General features: G+C 34.9%; 4 protein-coding genes across 5 annotated transcripts in view; 2 read left to right on the top strand and 2 right to left on the bottom strand.

Annotated features, from left to right (window-relative positions):
• The window catches only part of LOC101888004 (pyruvate carboxylase, mitochondrial), a 31,883-nt gene extending 30,832 nt beyond the window's left edge, over positions 1-1,051 (top strand). For both annotated transcript variants that reach the window (XM_005180876.4, XM_005180877.4), the window contains one exon: positions 15-1,051. In XM_005180876.4, coding sequence (XP_005180933.1) covers positions 15-263 — 249 coding nt within the window. In that variant the 3' untranslated portion in view covers positions 264-1,051. The remainder of the gene's footprint in view (positions 1-14) is intronic.
• A 2,225-nt stretch (positions 1,052-3,276) lies between these two features.
• On the bottom strand, positions 3,277-5,835 carry LOC101889528 (transducin beta-like protein 3). Its single transcript, XM_005180885.4, has 2 exons — positions 5,702-5,835; positions 3,277-5,643 (listed from the first exon to the last, which is right to left on the bottom strand). Exons 1-2 carry the CDS (start codon positions 5,725-5,727, stop codon positions 3,306-3,308), a joined length of 2,364 nt encoding a protein of 787 aa, XP_005180942.1. The 5' UTR covers positions 5,728-5,835; the 3' UTR covers positions 3,277-3,305.
• A 1,935-nt stretch (positions 5,836-7,770) lies between these two features.
• LOC101888299 (proteasome subunit alpha type-3) lies at positions 7,771-8,929 on the top strand. Its single transcript, XM_005180878.4, has 3 exons — positions 7,771-7,931; positions 7,999-8,567; positions 8,627-8,929. The coding sequence occupies exons 1-3, from the start codon at positions 7,911-7,913 to the stop codon at positions 8,796-8,798; spliced, it is 762 nt and encodes a 253-aa protein (XP_005180935.1). The 5' UTR covers positions 7,771-7,910; the 3' UTR covers positions 8,799-8,929.
• Positions 8,930-9,150: 221 nt separating this feature from the next.
• LOC101888474 (transmembrane protein 222) lies at positions 9,151-10,105 on the bottom strand. The gene has a single exon (XM_005180879.4). The coding sequence runs from the start codon at positions 9,922-9,924 to the stop codon at positions 9,370-9,372; it is 555 nt and encodes a 184-aa protein (XP_005180936.1). The 5' UTR covers positions 9,925-10,105; the 3' UTR covers positions 9,151-9,369.
• Positions 10,106-21,867: the final 11,762 nt, after the last annotated feature.

Genomic DNA, 21,867 nt, shown 5'->3' on the forward strand with positions numbered 1-21,867 from the left:
TCCAATTTGTACAGGAATTGCACATTCACCCCAAGGCCTCAAAGAGTAACAAGAATGAAGTTGGTGCCCCCATGCCCGGTACAGTAATTGATGTCCGCGTCAAGGAAGGTGACAAAGTGGAAAAGGGTCAACCCTTGGTAGTTTTGTCTGCCATGAAAATGGAAATGGTTGTCCAAGCTCCCAAGGCTGGTGTTGTTAAGAAATTGGAAATTACCAACGGCATGAAACTGGAGGGCGATGACTTGTTGATGACCGTTGAGTAGACTGGTCCCAATTATCAGCCCCTCATACTCCTCTCTCTATCTCTCTCTTAGAAATAGTTTTATATACGCTAAACGCTAAACAACAACAACAACTACCCTCACCTATACATATATACAAGTAGAAGAAAATAATTGTGAGCATTATTTTAGAAATCTTTACAATCGACTTGAAAAGAACAAACATTTCTCTATAGAGAATCCAAGTGTTCAAACCAGTGATAGTTGTTACAAAGCCAACCATTCGAAAAGTTCAAAAAGAAACAAAGCGACGAAACATCAATTGTAATACATAATATACACGTACATATTTATATATTTAAGCTAAAACGATAGTACTACCAATCTGTGTAACCCAATGCATATTCATGTTCAAACGTTTGCTGTGTTACTTTATCACCCTTTTTATGTTGTATGGCTAATCGATTGTCCCTCACTCCTTACTTGTCTCTTAGCGGAAAGCGCACAAAACGCAGTTTGTAAGTTTGTAATTATATTAATTATTATTATTACTTATATTATTTTTTTATGATTTGTTTTCTTTGTAATTGATTTGTTATCCTTGCTGTTAAGATTTGTAGAAAATATTAAAAATATTCATTTCGATTCCTCTTTTTATAGCTATTGATTTAATGTATGTATGTTTTTATTTTTGTACCATTTTCAATGTCATACCACAAACCCCAGTTGTTAGATTCGTTACAGCCATGTTTTCCTTTTGTGAAAAATCCCATTAAACATAACCGTTAAAATTTGAAAATAAATATAAAGACAAATAAATAAGAAAAAAATTGGAAAACTTTTTACTTTATTAATGTTAATGGTAAGTACTAAAGTAGACATCAATAAACGAAATCAATCTGGTATATTTTCATACCTCAGAAAAATACGATTTACAAGGGAATCATTAGTATTGCAAACCAACAAATTTTAAATTAAAATTTTAGATAAATCCAAATGATAATAAAATTTTTAATAACTTTATTTTGGCTTTAGATCAATTGAAAACATCAGTGTTTTATTTTTATAATTTTTATTTTCCGATATTTCGACTTCTTCTTCGACAGTCATCTTCAGGGAAAAACAATTTATTGAGAAAAGCAACAGTCTTGTTTCACCGTCTATGCTAACATAATAAAATTATATTTTGAATGTCAAACATTGTCGAAATTAAATACATATGACATACAAAAATACTCATTAACCACTTTGGATGTTAACATGAGATTTGATTCATGTAGGCAATTAAATAAATGATAACCTGCTAGAGTATGAAGAAACCATAGTAGGAGTATACAGGTAGATGCATCAACGCTTGGAGACATTTATAAAAAAATTTAATGTTTTTTCAAATATAAGTAGATTTTTATATGTTTTCTTAAACGATGTTATTCGGAGGTTATTATAATTCGCATTTTTCAACAATTTTTACAAATTTAACTAATTTTTCACTCAACATTTTCAATTCCAAAATTGGTTTAACAGTTCATTGTCCCAGCAGCTGTGTCGATGTCGTCTACCTATATTCTTCTACCATAGAAGGAACCCAATATCAATATTGCAATGTAGATGTCTAAACGCAAAAGCAGAAATAGGTTTTGCACTGTTTCTTTTTTATCAGCAATATGGCATATGGAAAATCTCATACAACGGAACCATATTTTAAGAAAGTCCTAACATGAGAAGTTTGTAACTGCTGTCTTAAAGAGGGATCAGAATATTATATATCCTATAATTTAACAAATCCCAAAACATCATCCAATTTACCAAGGGTGTTTCAAAATGAATCCACCTAGAGTAAATTCTAAATAAATATTTTGAAACAAAATTACTTTAAAATATTCTCATTTCTGAGCACAAAGCATGTATTGTTGATTACTCTCTGTCGTAGGTTAGGTTAGGACAGGAAATAAATAACGGATAGTAAAGAAGAGAGAATCTGAATAAAGAGTAGAGAAGATAGTAGGTTTGCATCCACGGTGTAATCATTGATCTCCTTTCGGAGTTCACCGGCCAAATCTTTTTGGAGACATTACATCCCCTTTCAGTTAGTCAGTTCTATCGAAATCTGCCAAGATAATGATTATGCAGTACTTGGAAGAAGTGACATAAGGGTGGCTTCACTGAGCTCTCAATCTCTAGATCTATTGACTCAGATCCGAGTCTGCCCAATTCATTGCCAGATATATTGAGTATCCAGGGACCCAACAGAGTTTGGCAAACGAATTCGTTCCCTAAGTATTGGGGTCTAATATTTGCAAATGCTGGGCATTGGCAGAGAAAATGCTCCAATGGTACGTCATCTTCCCCGTATGCTCTGCATACGCTGATATTTGCACACCCAATTTCAAACAGATGTGCTTGTGGGCAGAGATCGCCGTAAGAATGCCTATTACCCCGCTAATCTCTTTCTTAACTAGTAATAAAATATTCCTCGTTTTTATCTCATTGGGGTCGCCCCAAAGGATTTTTGTGGTTTTTACTATGCCTTCATTGTTCCATAGAGATATGCGGGCGTTCTTTGCCCATTTCTATAACTCTAGACGCGACGCGAGCTTCGCCAAGCTGTCGCTCACTTCCTCTATCGATCTGTGCGTCTCCTTCTTTGTTGTGGTCTAGGTCTTTTTGCTGCTGTCAGATTCGGAGTCTGAGGTACTACCTGTCGTTGAAGGCTGGGAATTAAGAAACTAAAAAAAAAATCATAAAAAAATCATGATTGCAGAAACATATAGTCCGGAACAACAACGTTTTACAGAGTTGTAATGACTCGAAGAATTGGTAATTTAAAAAACCATCTAAAATGGATTGGATTGTAAACATAAACGCTTTATGATCTCTCATATTTTTAATATTATCTCAATAAGATAACAAACGTGATCTGGTCTTTAATCATATATATTACCCACACATCCTATCCTACATATGTATTTGCTAATATACCTCGCATTTTATAGGGGATTTCGTTGAACTAAATAATGGTTAAAAACTTGGCAACGCATTTAATAACACACAATAATAGAAATTATATAAAATATAACATTTTATTTAAATATTTTGAACAATGAAATCTAAGAAATTTAGCTCTTTACTTAGCTCGGTTACTCGCTTAAAATGACGCTGTACATATGGTGTAACAACTTCCACCAGGTTTTTGGCATTGAGTGATCTTTGCAATGATGGTTCAACCAACATTTCATTCAACAGATGATGCAACACCACATTGGAAACTTGTGAATACCGAGCATTACAACTCCATACCTTAACATGATCCAATAATATTAGTTTACGGTCATTATTTAATTGTGTTATTAGGTCGCCAATAGCAGCATGTTGCCTCTTCTGTATAAATTGATTCAAAATATTGTACGTCACTCGAGGTTTGCCCAGTTTCAGAGCCAAAACAAATGCTTTCTTTAGATTTTTATTTTGGTGCAACAACGTCTGCAATGATTGTTCTTCTTGCAGCTCAGCTTGACGTTTATCTATTTCGGAATTTTTACACTCTTCAGTAATGTCTTTCCATTTGATAAGTTTGGAATCGGCGGCAGCACTGAAGAAGTACTTTTGAGTTTTGGAAGACACCGCCAGAGACCACACTCGATCGTCATGTTCATCCAGAGTCTGGACACAGGCATTCGTTTTTATATTCCACACCTTGAGAAGACCATCGGAACCCGAAGATATGATATATTTGCCATGATCTATGAATTCAGCCCTCAAAACAGTTGCAGTTTGCTCCAAACGTTTCAGACAGGAAAGATTGGACAAGGACCACAGGCGCAAACTGCAATCGGAAGATGTGGTCAACACGATTTGATCTGTGGGTGAGAATCGAACACTCCAAACACCGCGAGAATGCCCGCGCAGTGTGCCAATTATACTGTGCGAGTCCGCTGACCACAGTTTAGCAGTTTTATCCTGCGAAGCAGTTGCTATAATTTTGTTGTTTGGCGAAAACGAGACACTGTTCACTTCCTTGTCGTGTGCAAGAGCCGCATACTTGATTAAAAATTCGTACTCTTCTTGTTTGTGTTTTGCTTTTAATGTCCAAACCTTCATGCTGCCACTTTGACAGACCGACGCAAATACGTTGCTGCAGTTAAATCCAAAACTAATACAACCAATAGTTGCAGTATGACTGCTGGTATTCTTCGCCAAACATTTTAATGTCGCATTTTCTTTATCTAAAGACCATAAGAATATGCTGTAATCTTTACCAGCAGACAGCAGCAAATTGCTTGATCCAGGAGACGATAGTGTCATTACCGTGTCCTTGTGGCCCACAATGATATTACAATTCATGTCATTTTCAATATCGTACAGTTTGATGTGCTTGCTATTCGTAGCAACAGCCAGGAATTGTTCTGACTCACCCAAGAAGCAAATATCCAAAATCTCATCATTAAATCCAATCAGATGTTTGAAGCACTTTAATTTTGGTTCCATTTCAAAAATTAAAATATTGTGATCTGTCGTTACAACCGCAAGTTGATTGTTGAGGGCATTCCTCAACATTTTATTAATCTCATACTCCTTTTCTTGGCTTTCCAAAAGCACAGATATTTTTCCAGAGCCACAATTTATTTGCTTTAGGTTCCCGTTTAATCCAACGACTATTGCATTTGTCTTATCCTTGTAGAATACACCTACGATTTCTTCATACAGAGGTACTACCTTCAATTGCTTGCCATCGTCCATATTCCAAACTATTAAAACCTTGTCCCTGCTAACAGACACCAGATTTTTACATTCCACAGTGTTATCGGAGAAATCAAAACCAGTAACCTGTGACAAATGTCCCTTCATCTTTGCTTGCATTTCCTTCGTCTCGTAATTCCACTTATAAATGGCATTATCTGCTCCAGCAGCAAATATTTCTTTTTTGGCAGGATTTGGGTGAAATTGAACTAAATTTGCGGGTCCAACAAATTCTTTTAGCGCACACAAACATCTGCTGTTATCATAGTCCCATATTCTCAGTGTCGAATCTGCTCCGCTTGTACAAATCAACTTTGCATCGCTGCTAAAAGCTACTTTTACTACCGGTCCTTTGTGTTGACTCTTCCATAGTTTCTCAATTTTTCCTGTGGGCAAATGCCATAATCGCAACAAACTACTACGATGTACTGTAACGATATATTCTTGGTTTGGCGACAAATCAAAACAGTAAATTGTATCATCATTCTCCTCTTCCTCAGCACCGGTATTTATGCGTTCACCTTCCTCGTTGTAGTTTAGACCATATGAACGATTTACCAAACCCGTTTGAACATCCACCTTTGTTATTTCGGATCCATTTAGACAGAAAATCCATTTTCCATCTTTGCTCCATGCGACATCTCCGCCAGCATAGAAATTGCCATAACTTGCCTGAACGGCAAAACTATAAAGAAAATTATGTATTAAAACTTTTCTCTTGGGCAGCCATTGATTTCGCGAACCTTTTTTCGTTGATGTTTAATGCCATTTTAATTAATATTTCATTTAATATAAAAATTTAATTCTCGTACGAAGGTATGGTGCTATGTCAACGTCCAAAAATGTAAATAAAAAGAAACATGTGCAGACACAAACCGATGTTGCCAGATGACTGCTTTTCATCATCAGGGATGGCAGATGGCTGCTTGTTATCATCAGAGATGGCATACTTTTTCTATGAACTGAAAAGATGAAAGTTTAATTGCAAAATTTAATTTGTGTTCTGCAAGTCTATTCATGGTAAAATTAAGAAGGTAAAGTCATTGTATGTTCACAAGTCAGAGATGGGAACTGCTATATATATAGCTATAGCTACACACTGCTTACAATTTTTTCTGGGAGTACCCGACTTCTGCTAATTTCAGTTTGTACTTATTGTTTTGAAAAATGAAATACGGTGCACGCCTTGGAAATATTGCCCAGTTTTTCCATGTAATCGAAATATTGAACAGTTAGGAATAAAAAAATATTAAAAAAATGAGAACTACTTGTTACATTTAATTTTAAATAACAAAAGGAAGCGGATCTATTTTATCTCCTTATTATACCAGGGTTGTAAGTAAAGAGGCCTGTATGGATTTTGCTGTATTCATTGTTAAGTTATTTGTATCAAATAAAAAAACAACTTGTTGCATGGATTTTGAATTAAAAAACACATTTCTTTTCAAAATTATGTCTTATATATTTCACCAAAAATTTTTTCGCTACAAAAAGTGTAATTTTTGTCTATACAGACGTTATAATACGCATTTCGATTACAACAATGGTAGAAGAATACAGGTTGTTGCATCAACCCTTGGAAACATTGATATGTTAAAATTTCGTAAAATTTTTTGTGAAAAATAAGTAGATTTTTATAAGTTTTCTTATACGACTTCAATGATATGCATTTTTCAAAAATTTGCACAAATTTGAATACTTTTTCTTTAATAATTTTCACTTTTAAAAGTGGTATGACAATTCATTGTCGTAGCAGCTGCGTCGATGCATCTACCTGATTTCTTCTACCATGATTACAACTGAACTTGAATATTTTCTCAACAATTTACATATAAATGAAAAGAACAAATTGAATTGGCATGTTAAGCCAAGGCCTCAATTCTTGTTCTATGAAAATGTGAAATGTAAACTTTTATAAAGGAAATATTTTTCATTTCATAGAACAAGAATCCAGTCCCAGGCTATGGTAAAATTAAAAAGGTAAAGTCATTTCAAATAAGCATGACCATCTCTGCATTTTCTGTAATTTACCTTGTCAAATTTCGCTGCGTAGAAAACAGGTTCCCATTTCTGATTTGTATGCCTACAATTTTGACAATGAGGAGTTGTCAAATGAATAATTTAAAAAAAATGTAAGCATATTATTATGCATGACTTCACCTCCTTAATTCCAACATGGTTTTATTTCAAAATTATACATTTCGTTGCACGAAAAAGTAAAAAATATGAATTTCTGTTGCCTCTAAATTTGAAATATTTTCAAATTGAAAATTTTTTTTTCATATTTTATATGTGTTTTGTCGGAATAGAGGCGCCAAAAGAAAATTCATGTCAAATTTCACTGGATAGAACACTGATTCCTATCTCTGATTTGTGTGTATACAACGGATTTGTAAATATACATTTTGTCAGTGAGATTTGTAAAATAAAAACAAATTGTGAACATATGGTGGCATAAATTTACCTTCTTAAATCAACCATAGAGGTAGCTTTGTTCTACCTCCCTCATTCTTCTGTCATTATAAAATTGTTTAGTAAAAAGTCCGAAGAAAAACGGCCATTTCTGCAACTCCCTTATTTTTAATACACCTCACTTTGCGGCCTACTTGCTGATTTATCTCTGGTAAAACAGTTCTTTCTTATTGATTTTAAAAATTATTTCCTTTACTACTTTTACATCTTCTATATAAATATACCAATTGAACAATTTAAACATGAATTCATGTAGAGTAATCTGCTGTTTTCAATTATTTGTTTGAACGCCTGGTAACCCTGCACAATGAAAAGTCGAAATTATAAACTGTCAAAATATAAACATAACCTCAAATACCACCAAACAAAAAGCCGTCAATTCATCGTCCAAACAACTTGCAAAATATTTAATTCTTCAATTTTGCAAAAATTATCGGCAATATTGTTTTCTAGTAGAAACGTACGAAAAAATTGTCAAATATGAGTTCTATTGGCACAGGAGTGAGTAAATTAATATAAAATACGATTGTAGAACAGAAATTATCGAAGTGTTCCTATTTACTTTCAGTACGATTTGTCTGCATCTCAATTCTCCCCGGACGGTCGAGTTTTTCAAATTGATTATGCCTCCAAAGCTGTTGAAAAAAGTGGTACAGTTATTGGCCTAAGAGGCAAGGACTCTGTGGTGTTGGCAGTGGAAAAAATTGTCACAAGCCCACTGTATGAGGAAGATGCTGGTGCACGTATTTTCACAATCGACAAAAACATTGGTTTAGCAATAGCTGGTCTCTTAGCCGATGGTCGTTATATTGTGGATATAGCACGACAGGAAGCTGCCAACTACCGACAACAATTCGAACGAACTATTCCATTGAGACATTTAACGGAACGTGTTGCTGCTTATGTGCACGCTTACACTCTTTACAGTGCCGTCCGTCCGTTTGGTGTTTCGGTAATTCTTTCTGCATGGGACGAAGACCAGGGACCACAACTATACAAAATTGAACCATCGGGCTCTTCGTTTGGCTATTTTGCTTGTGCTAGCGGCAAGGCAAAACAACAAGCCAAGACAGAAATGGAGAAATTCAATTACACTGAAATGTCGACCACTGATTTGGTCCAGAATTCAGGAAGAATGTGAGTAATAACTTTTTCTAAAAAATATATTTCATTCTTAAATTTGTTTATTGTTGCAGTATCTATCAAGTGCATGATGAGCTAAAAGACAAAGATTTCCGCTATGAAATGAGTTTGGTTGGCAAAGAAACGAATGGAGTACATCGCCTAAATCCAGCACCATGGCATGCAATGGCCATAGAGGCCGGCGAAGCGTTCAAAAATGAAGATGATAGTGATAATGAAATTTAATTTCAATGGGATGTCTTTTATAATTAAATAACTAAATTTATAAGTCTTATATATGATTTTTGCTATTTACCCATCTCGGTTTGTTTGGCAATTAAATGTGCTGGGACTTATTGTATTGCCCAAGTAAAACTAAGATAGTTGTTTGTTTTCCACAATGATGCCAGATGAAATCCATTCACAGAGTGTTAGAGTTGTTTATATGTATTAATACGAATTGCTTTCCTTCAGAATATATAGGGACCGATTATTCATTAATCTAATCAGTATAGCCATATGTACATTCCTGCAATCCCTTTACGCGTAGGAAATAGAAAGATAATGTTGGAATATACCAATCTATAGTAAAACGCAGTTTCTTTTTCTACATATTTATTTGTAGTTTCTATAACCTGTTTATGTAAAATCTCCATAAAACTTTAGTAAATTTTCACTAATAAAAACTTAAAAATAAAAATGAAAAATTCGTAAATAGGTATTTAAAATATATAATAAATTTTCAGTAATACAAGAACTGCGACACTAAAAATGCATCATTGATGTTGGTCGCGTCATTTGTCTGCTCTCACCAACATTAAAAATAAACTCCCAGCAAAGTACACAATGTAACAACGATAAGGAACGGCAACCAGGTTTTGATGAAACCCATTACACCCACGTATCTACCGCAGAAAAATATCCAAGCTGCGAGTTTCACCATGTTCCAACTCGAACCTCTATAACGCATAAAATTCAATGCTGTCGCCACATGAGAATGACAGTTATCACAAAAAAGATTGTGCATTCGTGTGCCGTAGAGCACGGAAGCTTTGGATACGGCTTCGTCCCACATTAAAGAACCGCCTTCGACGTTCTTGGGACTCAGGCGCAGATATCGAGCGGGTCGTCCAAATCCCATGTTGTCTTCTGAAACAAAGTAGGGCCCAGCAAAATCTCTAATAACGCCATTAGACATACAAATACCCATATGGCCAATGAATGGGAAGAACCAGGTCAACATTGGAATCGGTGTCCAAACAATGGAGAATGGAAAGCGGTCGGCATTGAAGTCAATTGGTGGAAGCTGTTGCGTAGATTCATCCATGTCGACGTACGTTGATGTATCTCCAGTTGTATTATTTTCGGACATAACTACCACTTTTAACAGTTTTAACTTTCGATGAGTCTACTTCTCCCAGCGCGTATGCGCGAGAAGAAAAAAATAAAAATTTTATCAATTTTTTTTATCAATGAACTGAGTGAATTAATCTGGCACCACTAAAACGAAAAACATGGTAATGGAGAAACATGAATAAAGATGTGGAATCAAAACAGAGAGACCAGAGTGATTCATAGATCGAAAACGAAAGAGAGACCAACTGTGATAGGGGGTCTAAAGGTGGCAAGCCATATGGTATAGACACTGCAAATTGAAATGATAACAGGGTATCATTGGCTGATTACAGTATTCCAGGACAAAATGATACAGGTAGGCGCAACCACACAGCTGGTGGTACAATGAGGTGGCAAAATATTTTTGGAATTCTAAATTTTGAATGAAAAATTATTTAAATTAGTGATTTTTGTTGAAAAGCACATATCCTAACAGGCTTTGAATGGCATCGTATAAGAAAATATTTTAAAATTATTTTTTTTTCGAGAGTGTTGATGCATCTACCTGTATTCTTTTACCATGATGTATTCTCTGTCTAAAAGTATGTTAAGATTTACGAAAACATCTCCAACTCAAATGTTATTCATGAATACAATTCGAATTTGAGTTTGTTAGCATGTTCAAATCAATTCTCTTGTCCTGGCATTTCTGACCATTCGTTTATATTTTTGTCTCTCAATGTTCCTAATTGTCGTAGTCGTCTGTTTTATGAATATGCGGACTACAGTTCTGTTGACCCAGTAGCGATTTCGGATGCTTTGGATTTATGCAACTTTGAAGAAGTGTTTACAGTGACAGATGTTGATTCAAAGGTAAATATACTAAATTGTGGTCTTCAATGTTTGCATACAGTTGTTCCGATAAGAAGAAGATTTTATAAGAATAATAATAGTGATTGGTTTAAATCTTCTGACATCTGTTATCATGTTTCCCTTAGGGATTCTGCATATAAGGCGTATCTTCAAAATAGGACTTTAGATAATTGGAGGAATTTTTGTCGTTGTCGGAACCGTGCTAAGAAAGTCATAAGGAGGTTGAAGTATATTGCCCACAAGGAATTGTTTATGAATAAAACCACAAAGGAAGTGTGGTCAATATTAAATAAGAATGGTTTGAGTGATGAGGAATGTGAAGTTGAAAATGTGGATGTTGAGATGTTGAATTCTTGTTTTGTCTCCAATCAATCTATGGATGTCTGTGTTCCTGTAGGTGCTTATGGTGGTTTTTCGTTTCGTGCTATTAGTTATGATGAAGTTATTTGTGCCTTTAATAAAATTAAGTCAAAAGCAGTAGGTTACGATGGCTTTAAACTTAAATTTCTTAAACTTGTTTTTCCCTTTGTTGGCCCTTTTGTGCTTCATGTTGTGAATACGATTTTGACAGTGTCTGTGTTTCCTGAGCTCTGGAAAGTTGCTAAAATAGTGCCTATTCATAAAAGTGGTGATTCTGATGAGTACAGACCCATATCAATAATGCCAATTCTTTCTAAAATGGTTGAATATGTATTGAAAGATCAAATGTTAGAATATATAAATGAGCATTCACTATTACACCAGAGTCAACATGGATTTAGAAGTAATCGTAGCACAACATCTCTTCTGGTTGGATTGACTGACAATATAAGAAATTCTGTCAGTGCTGGTGATTGCTGTGTTTTATTATCACTTGATTTGGAAAAGGCATTTGACAGGATTAATCATGACAATTTAATTAGTAAGTTACATCGTCTCTTCAATTTTTCGTCCTCGGCTTGTAAGTTAATGTTTTCTTACTTGTTCGGGAGAAAACAGTATGTCTCTGGTAAAAATGTTGTTTCCAATCTTCTTCCAGTGAGTAGTGGTGTGCCACAGGGATCTGTTCTTGGCCCTCTATTGTTCGTTATGTATGTTAATGATTTGCTGAGTTGTATTAATGGTAGGAATTGTATGTCGTTTGCATCTGCTGATGACATTCAAATTTTGTTTAAAGGAGAATATGTGTTTATGGATGTGTTGCAGTCGTCAATTGATTTTAATATTAATATGTTGGTAACTTGGTTGTCCTGTAACGGTCTCTCAATAAATACTCAAAAATCTAAAGTTATGTTTTTTGGGAACTTGCAAGAGGATTCAATTAGAGTTTCCATTTATAGGATGCCTATAAATGTTGTAAGCTCGATGAAATGTCTTGGTTTGTTTCGTGATTCTGGTTTGGTGTTTGATGTGCATGTGAATTCTTTAGTGTCCAAAGTTAACTTTATTTTAAAGAAGTTGTACTGCTTGGACATACTTTGGCCTAAGAAGATTAGAATTCAGTTGGTACATGCATTAATAATGCCTCACTTTTTATATTGTATTGAGATTTTTGGGGGTAGCTACGGTTTTGTTTTTCGTAAGTTAAAACTATTGTTTCATAGGGTAATGCGATATGTTTTTTGTGTCAAACGTCGTGATCATATATCTCCTTCTGTGAAAGAGTTTCTTGGTTGTTCGTTTGAGTGTTTTGTGAATTTAAGGTCAATGTTGTTCTTCTACAAACATTTTAAATTGAGGACATCTTCTACTCTTTTGGACCTTTTTAAGTTTTCGAGATCTGTAAGGAACCTGTAAATTGTTATACCACGCTTGACTCCTCTGTTGGAAAAATCCTTCTATGTAAGAATTGATCGCATTTTCAACAATCTGCCACCTAATCTTAAGACATTCAATTCTTCCCTAAAATGTTATAAGCTTAAATTATATGCTCATTTCAATATTGTTTAAAATATATAGTTTTCTTGTGTTAATTTGTTTTTTTCCTTGCATAGTTGATTTATCTAAATCTTCAATGAATTGTGATTTTTGCTAATCTTTTTTTTTTTTTTTTTGTTATTTTTTTAATGTTATTTTTAAGATTAAGGATGTTATGAATAGTTTTGAGTAGTCATGTATAGGAGTTCTTGGAACCATCAATCAATTGTTAATTTTATTCATTTTTTGTTAATTTGTTTTAGTGTTTAATTTTAAGTAATTCTTTTAGGATTAAGGATATTATAATTAATTTAGAGTAGTCATGTATAGAAGTTTTTTGAACCGTCCATGGCCCTGTCGGCTAGGTTTCTGTACTAATTGAAAATAAATAAAATAAATAAATAAATAAAAAACAATTCAAAATCAAGATTAAGTAATCTAAAGGTGAGAACACATAAAACGCTTTTTTGTCTGGCTTAAGCCATCGACTGGTTTATTGGTAAAAAAGAGGTAGGGTTCCTCACGAAGAAGCCAGCCGATGATTTAAGCCAGTCAAAAAATCATTTAATTTATTTTCACTTTAAGGGCGCAAGTACATAAGAAGCTTGAAGTCATGGCTGGGCATATTTTGTGACATTTCAAAATTTGACATTAATATGCCTAGCCATGACTTCAAGCTTTTTATGTACATGCTCCTTAAGATAGACAGAGAATACTGAGTTTAAATCGTAGTGCGTATTGCGAAAGGTTAATTGATCACAATAAGTTGTACGACCACAATGCAATGTGAATAAAATAAACAGATTCTGCTCCAGAAATAATTTGGAGTAATGCACATAATCAAGAGAACCTAACTTGATTCTACCATGGTCCTATGAGTAAATACACAAAGTCAGGAAAATTGAATGAATCGTCATTTTCAATAAGAAAGGTTGTTCAACTTCAAAGAAACTAAAAAAATGCACCTCTGTGCTGGAGTCTTATAGTGTCAAATAGACTTTTAAATATGCAACAGTTGGTTTTGTTTATATTTATTTTTTTTTAACAAAATTCTTATATTGGGGAAAACGCACGAAACAAGAATGGAGTTTCGGGGTCATTCCACAATATTGAATCCATATTCGTAGGATAATACAATTTTATCCCAAAATTTTGCAATTTGTTGCCCATTAATGTCGAAAATATGCATTTAATTTGAAATTATTGTATTTTTTATTCAAAACAATGCACACACATACAAACATGCTCCGTTCCAGTACTGCAAGAATGTAAAAGTTTTTACTACGATAGGGGGGTAACTTTGTTATACCTTCTGTAATTGTGCCATGAGTTGTATTAAGCATTATTGTTGTAATTGAAGGTGAGAATACGTAAGAGGTTTTATTCTGGCATAAGTCACTAGCTGACTTTTTCGTAAAAATAAGAGATTTTAGTGTGATCAAGTTCAAATTGTGCGTCGAAATTGAACTTTTACGAAAACCCTTCCAAATGACTTATGGCAGAAAGAAAATCCTCTTTTGTACATAATCTCACCTTAATTCAGGATAAACAGCTGAACCATATGCAGCCTTCAGTGAAATAAATTTGATTTTATAATAGCGCATTTGAATTTAAATGTTTACCGGGTACACTGTGATAAATGACCATTCACAATAAATTTTGACATAGTAGCATTTATTTATTTTATAACGAATTGTATGTCAACGCTTTTTAACGTATTTGCTTTGTTCAAATGTATGAGTATCCTTTGAATCCTACTTATTTACAGCTCAATTCTTGTTCTACGAAAACTTTTTAAACTAAAGAAACATCAAATAAAAAATCTTAAGTTACAAATTTTTTAAACTAGATTTACAACATAAACATATATTTCCTCTCGTTCAGATTTATCTTAAATCTGGCAGAGAATCTACATCAGCGGTGCTCAAAACCGTGTTCTAGAACATGAACCGAAAAAAGAGATAATTTAAGAGAAAATTAAAATTCTGTTTTTCTTTATAACTTACGGTTCTATTAATTTGTTTTTAGACACGAATGTTTGCCAAATTAATTTATAGAGCAAATGGATAAATAATATTTTTATAAATAATGACTTAACACTGTTTTGTTCTTGATTTAAATAAGCAAAGATAAATTTGACTGAAAAGAGGTAATTTTTCTTGAGCACCGCTGATCTACATGCTAATGATATCCAAAAATGTTTCTCACTAGAAAATGCATTACAGAATAGGGAGTACCAAAAATTGTATGTGTATTCGCAACAAACACTGAGAAGAATTTGTTCTGCATAATTTTCTTTACATGAATACTTATTTTCCAACATTTTTGTCGCCAACATTTCTCTTCATTGGGTAAGCCACATTGAGAATACATTGCCTAGGTAATCAATAATTTCGTGTGTTATTATATTTCAGCTATATGACTTAACAAATGTAATCGAGAAAGGAATCTATATTGTGAAAATGCATCTTATTATTCATTCCAAGAGTTATCTTAAGGTAAAAATAGGTGGAATTGAAAGATTGGGCGATTTAGATCATATTTTCAAAAGAAAATCAATGCATTTCATTCACAATCAGGAAAAATATCAAATAAATGAAAACAACTTGTTGCATATAATTTTGAATAATAATTTGACAGGAATAGTATAAACTCACTATTGCCCCAGAAAAAAAATCTTTTTTGAATAGAATAGAAAATGGTTCGCCATCTTTAATCAAAAATTAATCTGATTTAAATCTATTTCTAACAGGTGCACTATCTTATAAAATTCTGGAGTGATTCACTTGTACCAATGAAAGAACTACATTCTTGAATGCAAACTTTTTACTCGATACTACTGTGGAGAAGTTAGTGTTTTTTTTTTTTTCATATGCATGTATTATCTTTTGTAGTGGTCTAAGCTTCATATTGAGGAAAATGGGTTTCTATTCGATTACGTTTTTTTACTTGTTTTGTTCAACACTGTATTAATGCAGGCTGAATCACGTCAGTCGAATACTGAAATCCATTTTGTCTGCCTACTGAAGGATATTTCAAAGTGTTACTCAATTGCATCAGACATTTCTAAAATGTTTTTTTTTATTGGATTAATTTTGTTTTGACGTTTTTCAAAAGTTTTTCTTATCGCTGAACTTAAGAAATGTTATTCCCTCAAATCATTATCGCTCTACAGCGAACTTGACAACCAAACATTTATATAATTGTCTATTTTTGTAAAAATCGTGTATCAAACAATGCTTGTGTAAGTCTCGTGCAATATTGCAAATCAAAATATGTTGAATGTGTTGTTATACCAATGATTCAAAAACAGGAGATAGAATAAATACAATTTTTCATTTGATTTCTCTATTCTGAATAATAAAGAAAAAAATTTAAAATATTTTACACTCCTGTGTAAGAAAAATTCACATTTAATGGCGGATGCATTTAAAATTTAATTTAAAAAAATTGGGATGAACCAACATTTTCCTCCTATCCATAATAAATATATTTCATTTTTTCTTTTACCGATAAAATTACCTTATTGGGATTATTAGTGTATTTATTTCAATAGACACATGCGTGTGTAAAAAAAGAAAGAATTGTTCCATTCAATCAACGCGAAAAGGATATAGGACAGATTTGATATCAACAGAATTTGAAAATTTTCTGAGTTGCATTTTCTTTGTCCTCCGAAGTTAAACTACCTTTGTGATTGTACCAAGGTTATATCCATGGAAAACCCATAGTACTAATACCCGATTTAATGTACATCACCATCCCTACTGGGGTAACATGTTCTGTGTGTCCCTACTACACAAATTATAAATTAAGGGGTGAAAACATACAGATGTTAATAAATAAGATATTTTTTTTTTCTGCCACAATATATTGACTGCCTTTTCGTAAAAGAACAATGAAATTATGGGCCGAAATTGTGAATTTAAACTCTTTTGTTGTATTATGAAAAGCCAGTTATTGACTTGACCATTGACTCCACCTTTTTGTATTCACCCCTTAAGTTTCAAATATAAACAAGTAAAAAAGCAGTAAGTTCGGCCGGGCCGAACTTTGAATACCCTTTACCATTTGGAACGAATTAGAAAATATTCAAAAAAATAAAATCCATTGAAAATTCTGTTAAAATCTTTAAAATACCTAATATCGGAAGGTGCCGATATATGGGGGGATATACGCTATTGTGGATATAGACAAATATATGTCTGGGGGTAAAGTACTCACAAGGAACTCCTTGTGTGGATTTTCAGATAATTCCATTGGGAAATGTGGCTAAAATCATCAAAATCCCGAATATCGGGGGTACCGTTATATAGGGGATATACGATATTGTGGACCTATATAGACAAATACCTTTCAGGGGTTAAAGTGCTCACAAAAAATCCTTGTGTAGATTTTCAGAGAATACCATTGGAATATATAGCTAAAATCATCAAAATACCGAATAACGGGGGTACCGTTATATGGGGGCTATACGATATCGTGGACCTATACAGACAACTCTCTTTCAGGGAGTAAAGTACTCACAAAGAACTCCTTGTGTGGATTATCAGACAATTCCGTTGAAAAATGTGGGTAAAATCATCAAAATACCGAATATAGGGGAGTGCTGTTATATGGGGGATATACGATATTGTGGACCTATATAGACAATTCCGTTTCAGGGGTAAAGTGCTCACAGAGAACTCCGTGTGTGGATTTTCAGACAATACGATTGGAAAATGTGGCTAAAATCATCAAAATACCGAATATCGGGGGTACCGTTATATAAGGGCTATACGATATCGTGGACCTATATAGATAATTCTCTGCCGAGGTATAAAGTACCCACAAGGAACTCCTTGTGTGGATTTTCAGACAATTCCGTTGAAAAATGTGGGTAAAATCATCAAAATACCGAATATCGGGGGGTACCGTTATATGGGGGATATACGATATCGTGGACCTATATAGATAATTCTCTGCCGAGGTATAAAGTACCCACAAGGAACTCCTTGTGTGGAGTTTCAGACAATTCCGTTGAAAAATGTGGGTAAAATCATCAAAATACCGAATATCGGGGGGTACCGTTATATGGGGGATATACGATATCGTGGACCTGTATAGACAATTCTCTCTCAGGAGGTAAAGTACTCACAAGGAACTACTTGTGTGGATTTTAAGACAATTCCATTGAAAAATGTGGCTAACACCATCAAAATACCGAATATCGGGGGGTACAGTTATATGGGGGATATACGATATCGTGGACCTATATAGACAATTCTTTTTGAGGGGGTAAAATGCCCACAAGGGACTCCTTTTGTGGAATTTCAGACAATTTCATTGAAAAATGTGGATAAAATAATCAAAATACCAAATATCGAGGTTACCGTTATATGGGGGCTATACGATATCGTGGACCTATATAGATAATTCTCTGCCAAGGTATAAAGAACTCCTTGTGTGGATTTTCAGACAATTCCGTTGAAAAATGTGGCTAAAATCATCAAAATACCGAATATCTGGGGTACCGTTCTATGGGGGCTATACGATGTCGTGGACCGATATACACCATCTTCGAACTTGACCTGCCTGCAGACAAAAGAGAGATCTGTGCAAAATTTTAGCTTCCTATCTTAATTCGTTTAGACTGTAGCGTGATTACAACAGACGGACAGACGGACGGACGCTAAATCGTCTGTCAACTATCAAAATGAGTTTATGAGTCAGTCGTCGTTGAGCATTGACCGAGAGCGGACGCATCTAAGGAGCGTAGAGCATATTACATTTTAAACTTTGTATTTATTCCCAGAATTACTTTTATTTTTAAATAAAAACCATCTTGACAGAATCAGAAGTGGGATAAGAACAGAAATCTACAAGGAATTTCATCATTTTGGATAAGAATTGCAGAAAAATACTCAAAGAGCTGAGAAACTAAGGCGTCAAAGTGATGTAGTAGTGAAGAGCTCAATGCAAAGCAACAACGACGACCAAAGGAGAAACCACGCAAAGGCACCTAAACTCAAAAGTTCGAGTGAGTTTAGTGAGAGTGTGTAACGTGCTCAAAGAGAGCAAAGGAGAAAGCATCAATCAAAGGAGAATGTACAAAGGTATACTCAAAAGTGTGAGTGAGTAGGACAACGATAGTACATCAAGGAGATTGAAAGCAAGACATAAAGAGGAGAAACCACGCAAAGGCACCTAAACTCAAAAGTTCGAGTGAGTTTAGTGAGAGTGTGTAACGTGCTCAAAGAGAGCAAAGGAGAAAGCATCAATCAAAGGAGAATGTACAAAGGTATACTCAAAAGTGTGAGTGAGTAGGACAACGATAGTACATCAAGGAGATTGAAAGCAAGACATAAAGAGGGGAACCCCGAAGAAGAAGTTTAAAAAGGGAAAAGTTAACGTATATTTTTAGGGCGTGCGGCTTCTAAAAAAAAAGAATAGTTCTAGATTTGCTGAAGTAACGAATTAAAAAGGAAAATTCACAAGGAAAAGTATGAAAGTGAAAATAAGTTCGTTAAAGGTTGCGGAGCTAGACAAATTATTACTGGCAAGAAGCTTACCACGAACAGGAAATAAGTCCGAGAAAATTGCTAGACTCATGGCTTGCAATGGAAATGACGAAGTGGAAGTTGAAGATTCAGAGTCACAGGAGGATTTTCATGGATTTGATGAAGCTGAGACGGGTGATGATTCTCTAACAAGTCAAATGCGAGAGCTAAAGGATATAATGTTGACTCTAGCAAGAAGTGTGCAACAGTTAACAACACTTTCAACAGAAAGGGCTATTACGTCAAATGCAGGGTTAAATTCAAGGGATACAGAACAGCAAGTTCCAGCTGAAGTAATATCAAGACAATCTGGTTCCGGAACATCTGGTTGTTTAAAGGATTACATAGTAATGATACCAGACTTCGATCCAATTAAAGTAAATGTTACATCAGTCCAATTCATTGACAAGGTTGAAACGTTGCAAAGGCTTCATGGATGGTCAGATGAAACAACTTTGTTTGCAGTTCATCATAAAATGAGTGGTGTTGCTAAAATGTGGATAGACGCTTTACCAGTGGTTGAAACATGGAAAGAGTTCAGACAACAATTTTTAAAGGATTTCCCAAGTCGAGTAAGTGTTGCTGACATTCATCGTGAACTTATAGCTAGGAAACGAAACTCGAATGAGTCTTTGGTGGAATATTATTACGCAATGTTGGCCATAGGGAAAAGAGGAAGCGTAGATGAGGCATCAATACTGTCGTACATCATAAATGGTCTCAATGATAGCAGCTTAACAAGAACACTTTTAGCTATGAACCCGCAGACATGTAGTGAATTATTAAGGTCGTTGGAGAATTTGACCATACAAACGTATGCAAGGAAGCAAACAAAGAATGACGAGGATGACAAAACCGCAAGTGTCTCAGGTGGAGCGCCAACCAAGGGAGTAAAGTGTTTCAATTGTAACAGGTTTGGGCATATCTCAACTAGTTGCCCACAACCATTGAAGAAGCCGAAGTGTAGTAAATGTGCAAAGATTGGTCACGATGCATCGCAATGCAAAGGTAAAGGTACAACTGTGGCAGCAATGACAGAAGAGTCTAAGGATTACTGCCCACCGGTTATGAAAGATGTCACGGTCAATGGTAAGACATATGAAGGTTTTGTGGACACTGGAAGCGACTTTACCTTAATGCGGAAAGCTGTAGTTCCAGAGGGTTGCGATATGGAAGTAACGTCAAAAAGAATGAAAGGTTTTGGTGGATCTATTGTTGAAGTGGTGGAAATGTTTGAGGCTAACGTTGTCATCGACGAGGAGAGTTTAATGACTACCATTTATGTAGTGCCGAATGACTTGATGCGATATGACGTTCTCTTAGGAAGAGACGTATTGTGTAAGAAGCAAACAAAACTTACAATTGAGCATGGTGTCTTGAAAGTAAAGTCAACAATGCCAAGTACATTTAATGTCGGAGAAAGTCTGGATGAGCATCAAAAGGAAAAATTAGACCAAATACTGTCGTCATTCAAGGACTGTTTTGCTGAAACCCTTGAAGACCTTGGAAGGTGTAAAAATACACAAATGGAAATAAGTTTATCTACGGACAAGCCTGTAGTTGGTAAAAGATACCAAGTTCCATTTTCTCAAAGACAAATTCTGTCAGACATAATTGACAAGTTGCTTCGATGTTGTATTATTCGCCCAAGTGATTCGCCCTATGCAGCATCAGTATTGTTGGTCAAAAAGGCGAACGGTGAAAGTCGTATGTGTACGGATTATCGAGCATTAAATGAAGTCACCATCAAAAAGCAGTACTCGATGCCAGTGGTTGAAGAACAACTTTCGTTGTTATCTGGAAATAAGTATTTTACAACGTTAGACATGACATCAGGATATTACCAGATACACGTCAAGGAAGAATCCAAGAAATTCACGGCGTTTATAAAGCCAACCAGGAATACAAAGACTGCTCCGGTTATAACAGCGCTGCGAGAAGTTATGTCGATTTTCGGACAGCCACGAAGAATTGTATCGGATAAGGGAACGGCGTTCACGTCTAAAGAATTCCAACAGTTTGTGGAATACAACGGAATACAACATGTACAAACAGCAGTCCGAACACCAAGAGCCAATGGCCAAGCCGAGCGGATCAACCAGACAGTTTTGAATGCGTTGAAATGTCTAGTAGGTGATACAAAAGAATGGGACACTGAGACAACGACGATACAGTGGAGTATTAACTCGCAGCTGAATGCGACTACAAAGTTCAGTCCAAATGACTTAATATTCAACTTTAGTCTCAGAGATGTCAGTTACAATAGAATTATCCAGGCGGTTGGTGATGAAGAAAGAGAGAATTTCGATGTTAGGGTAATTCAACAGCAGGCTGTTGCTAACATCCAGAAACAAAAGGAAAAATGGAAAGCAAGATTTGACAGCCGTCATTCCAAGCCAACTCAGTACAAGGAAGGCGATTTGGTGGTGATAGACACGGTACCGCAGCCTACAGGAGAATCGCATAAGTTGGATGCGCGGTATAAAGGACCATACATCGTCACGAAAATTATCGGAAACGATCGTTATCTGGTAGAGGATCTGCCGGATTTAAGTTTGAAGCAAAGGAAATATTGCGGTGTTATGTCGACCGATCATATGAAGCCCTGGTGCTATGGTGATCCAAGTCTCGAAATCGAAGATAAAGATGAGTCTGATGATGGTTCGCCCAGG

This window comes from Musca domestica, unplaced genomic scaffold (genome assembly GCF_030504385.1).
Source record: "Musca domestica strain aabys unplaced genomic scaffold, Musca_domestica.polishedcontigs.V.1.1 31, whole genome shotgun sequence".
NCBI classification, from domain to species: Eukaryota; Metazoa; Arthropoda; class Insecta; order Diptera; family Muscidae; genus Musca; species Musca domestica.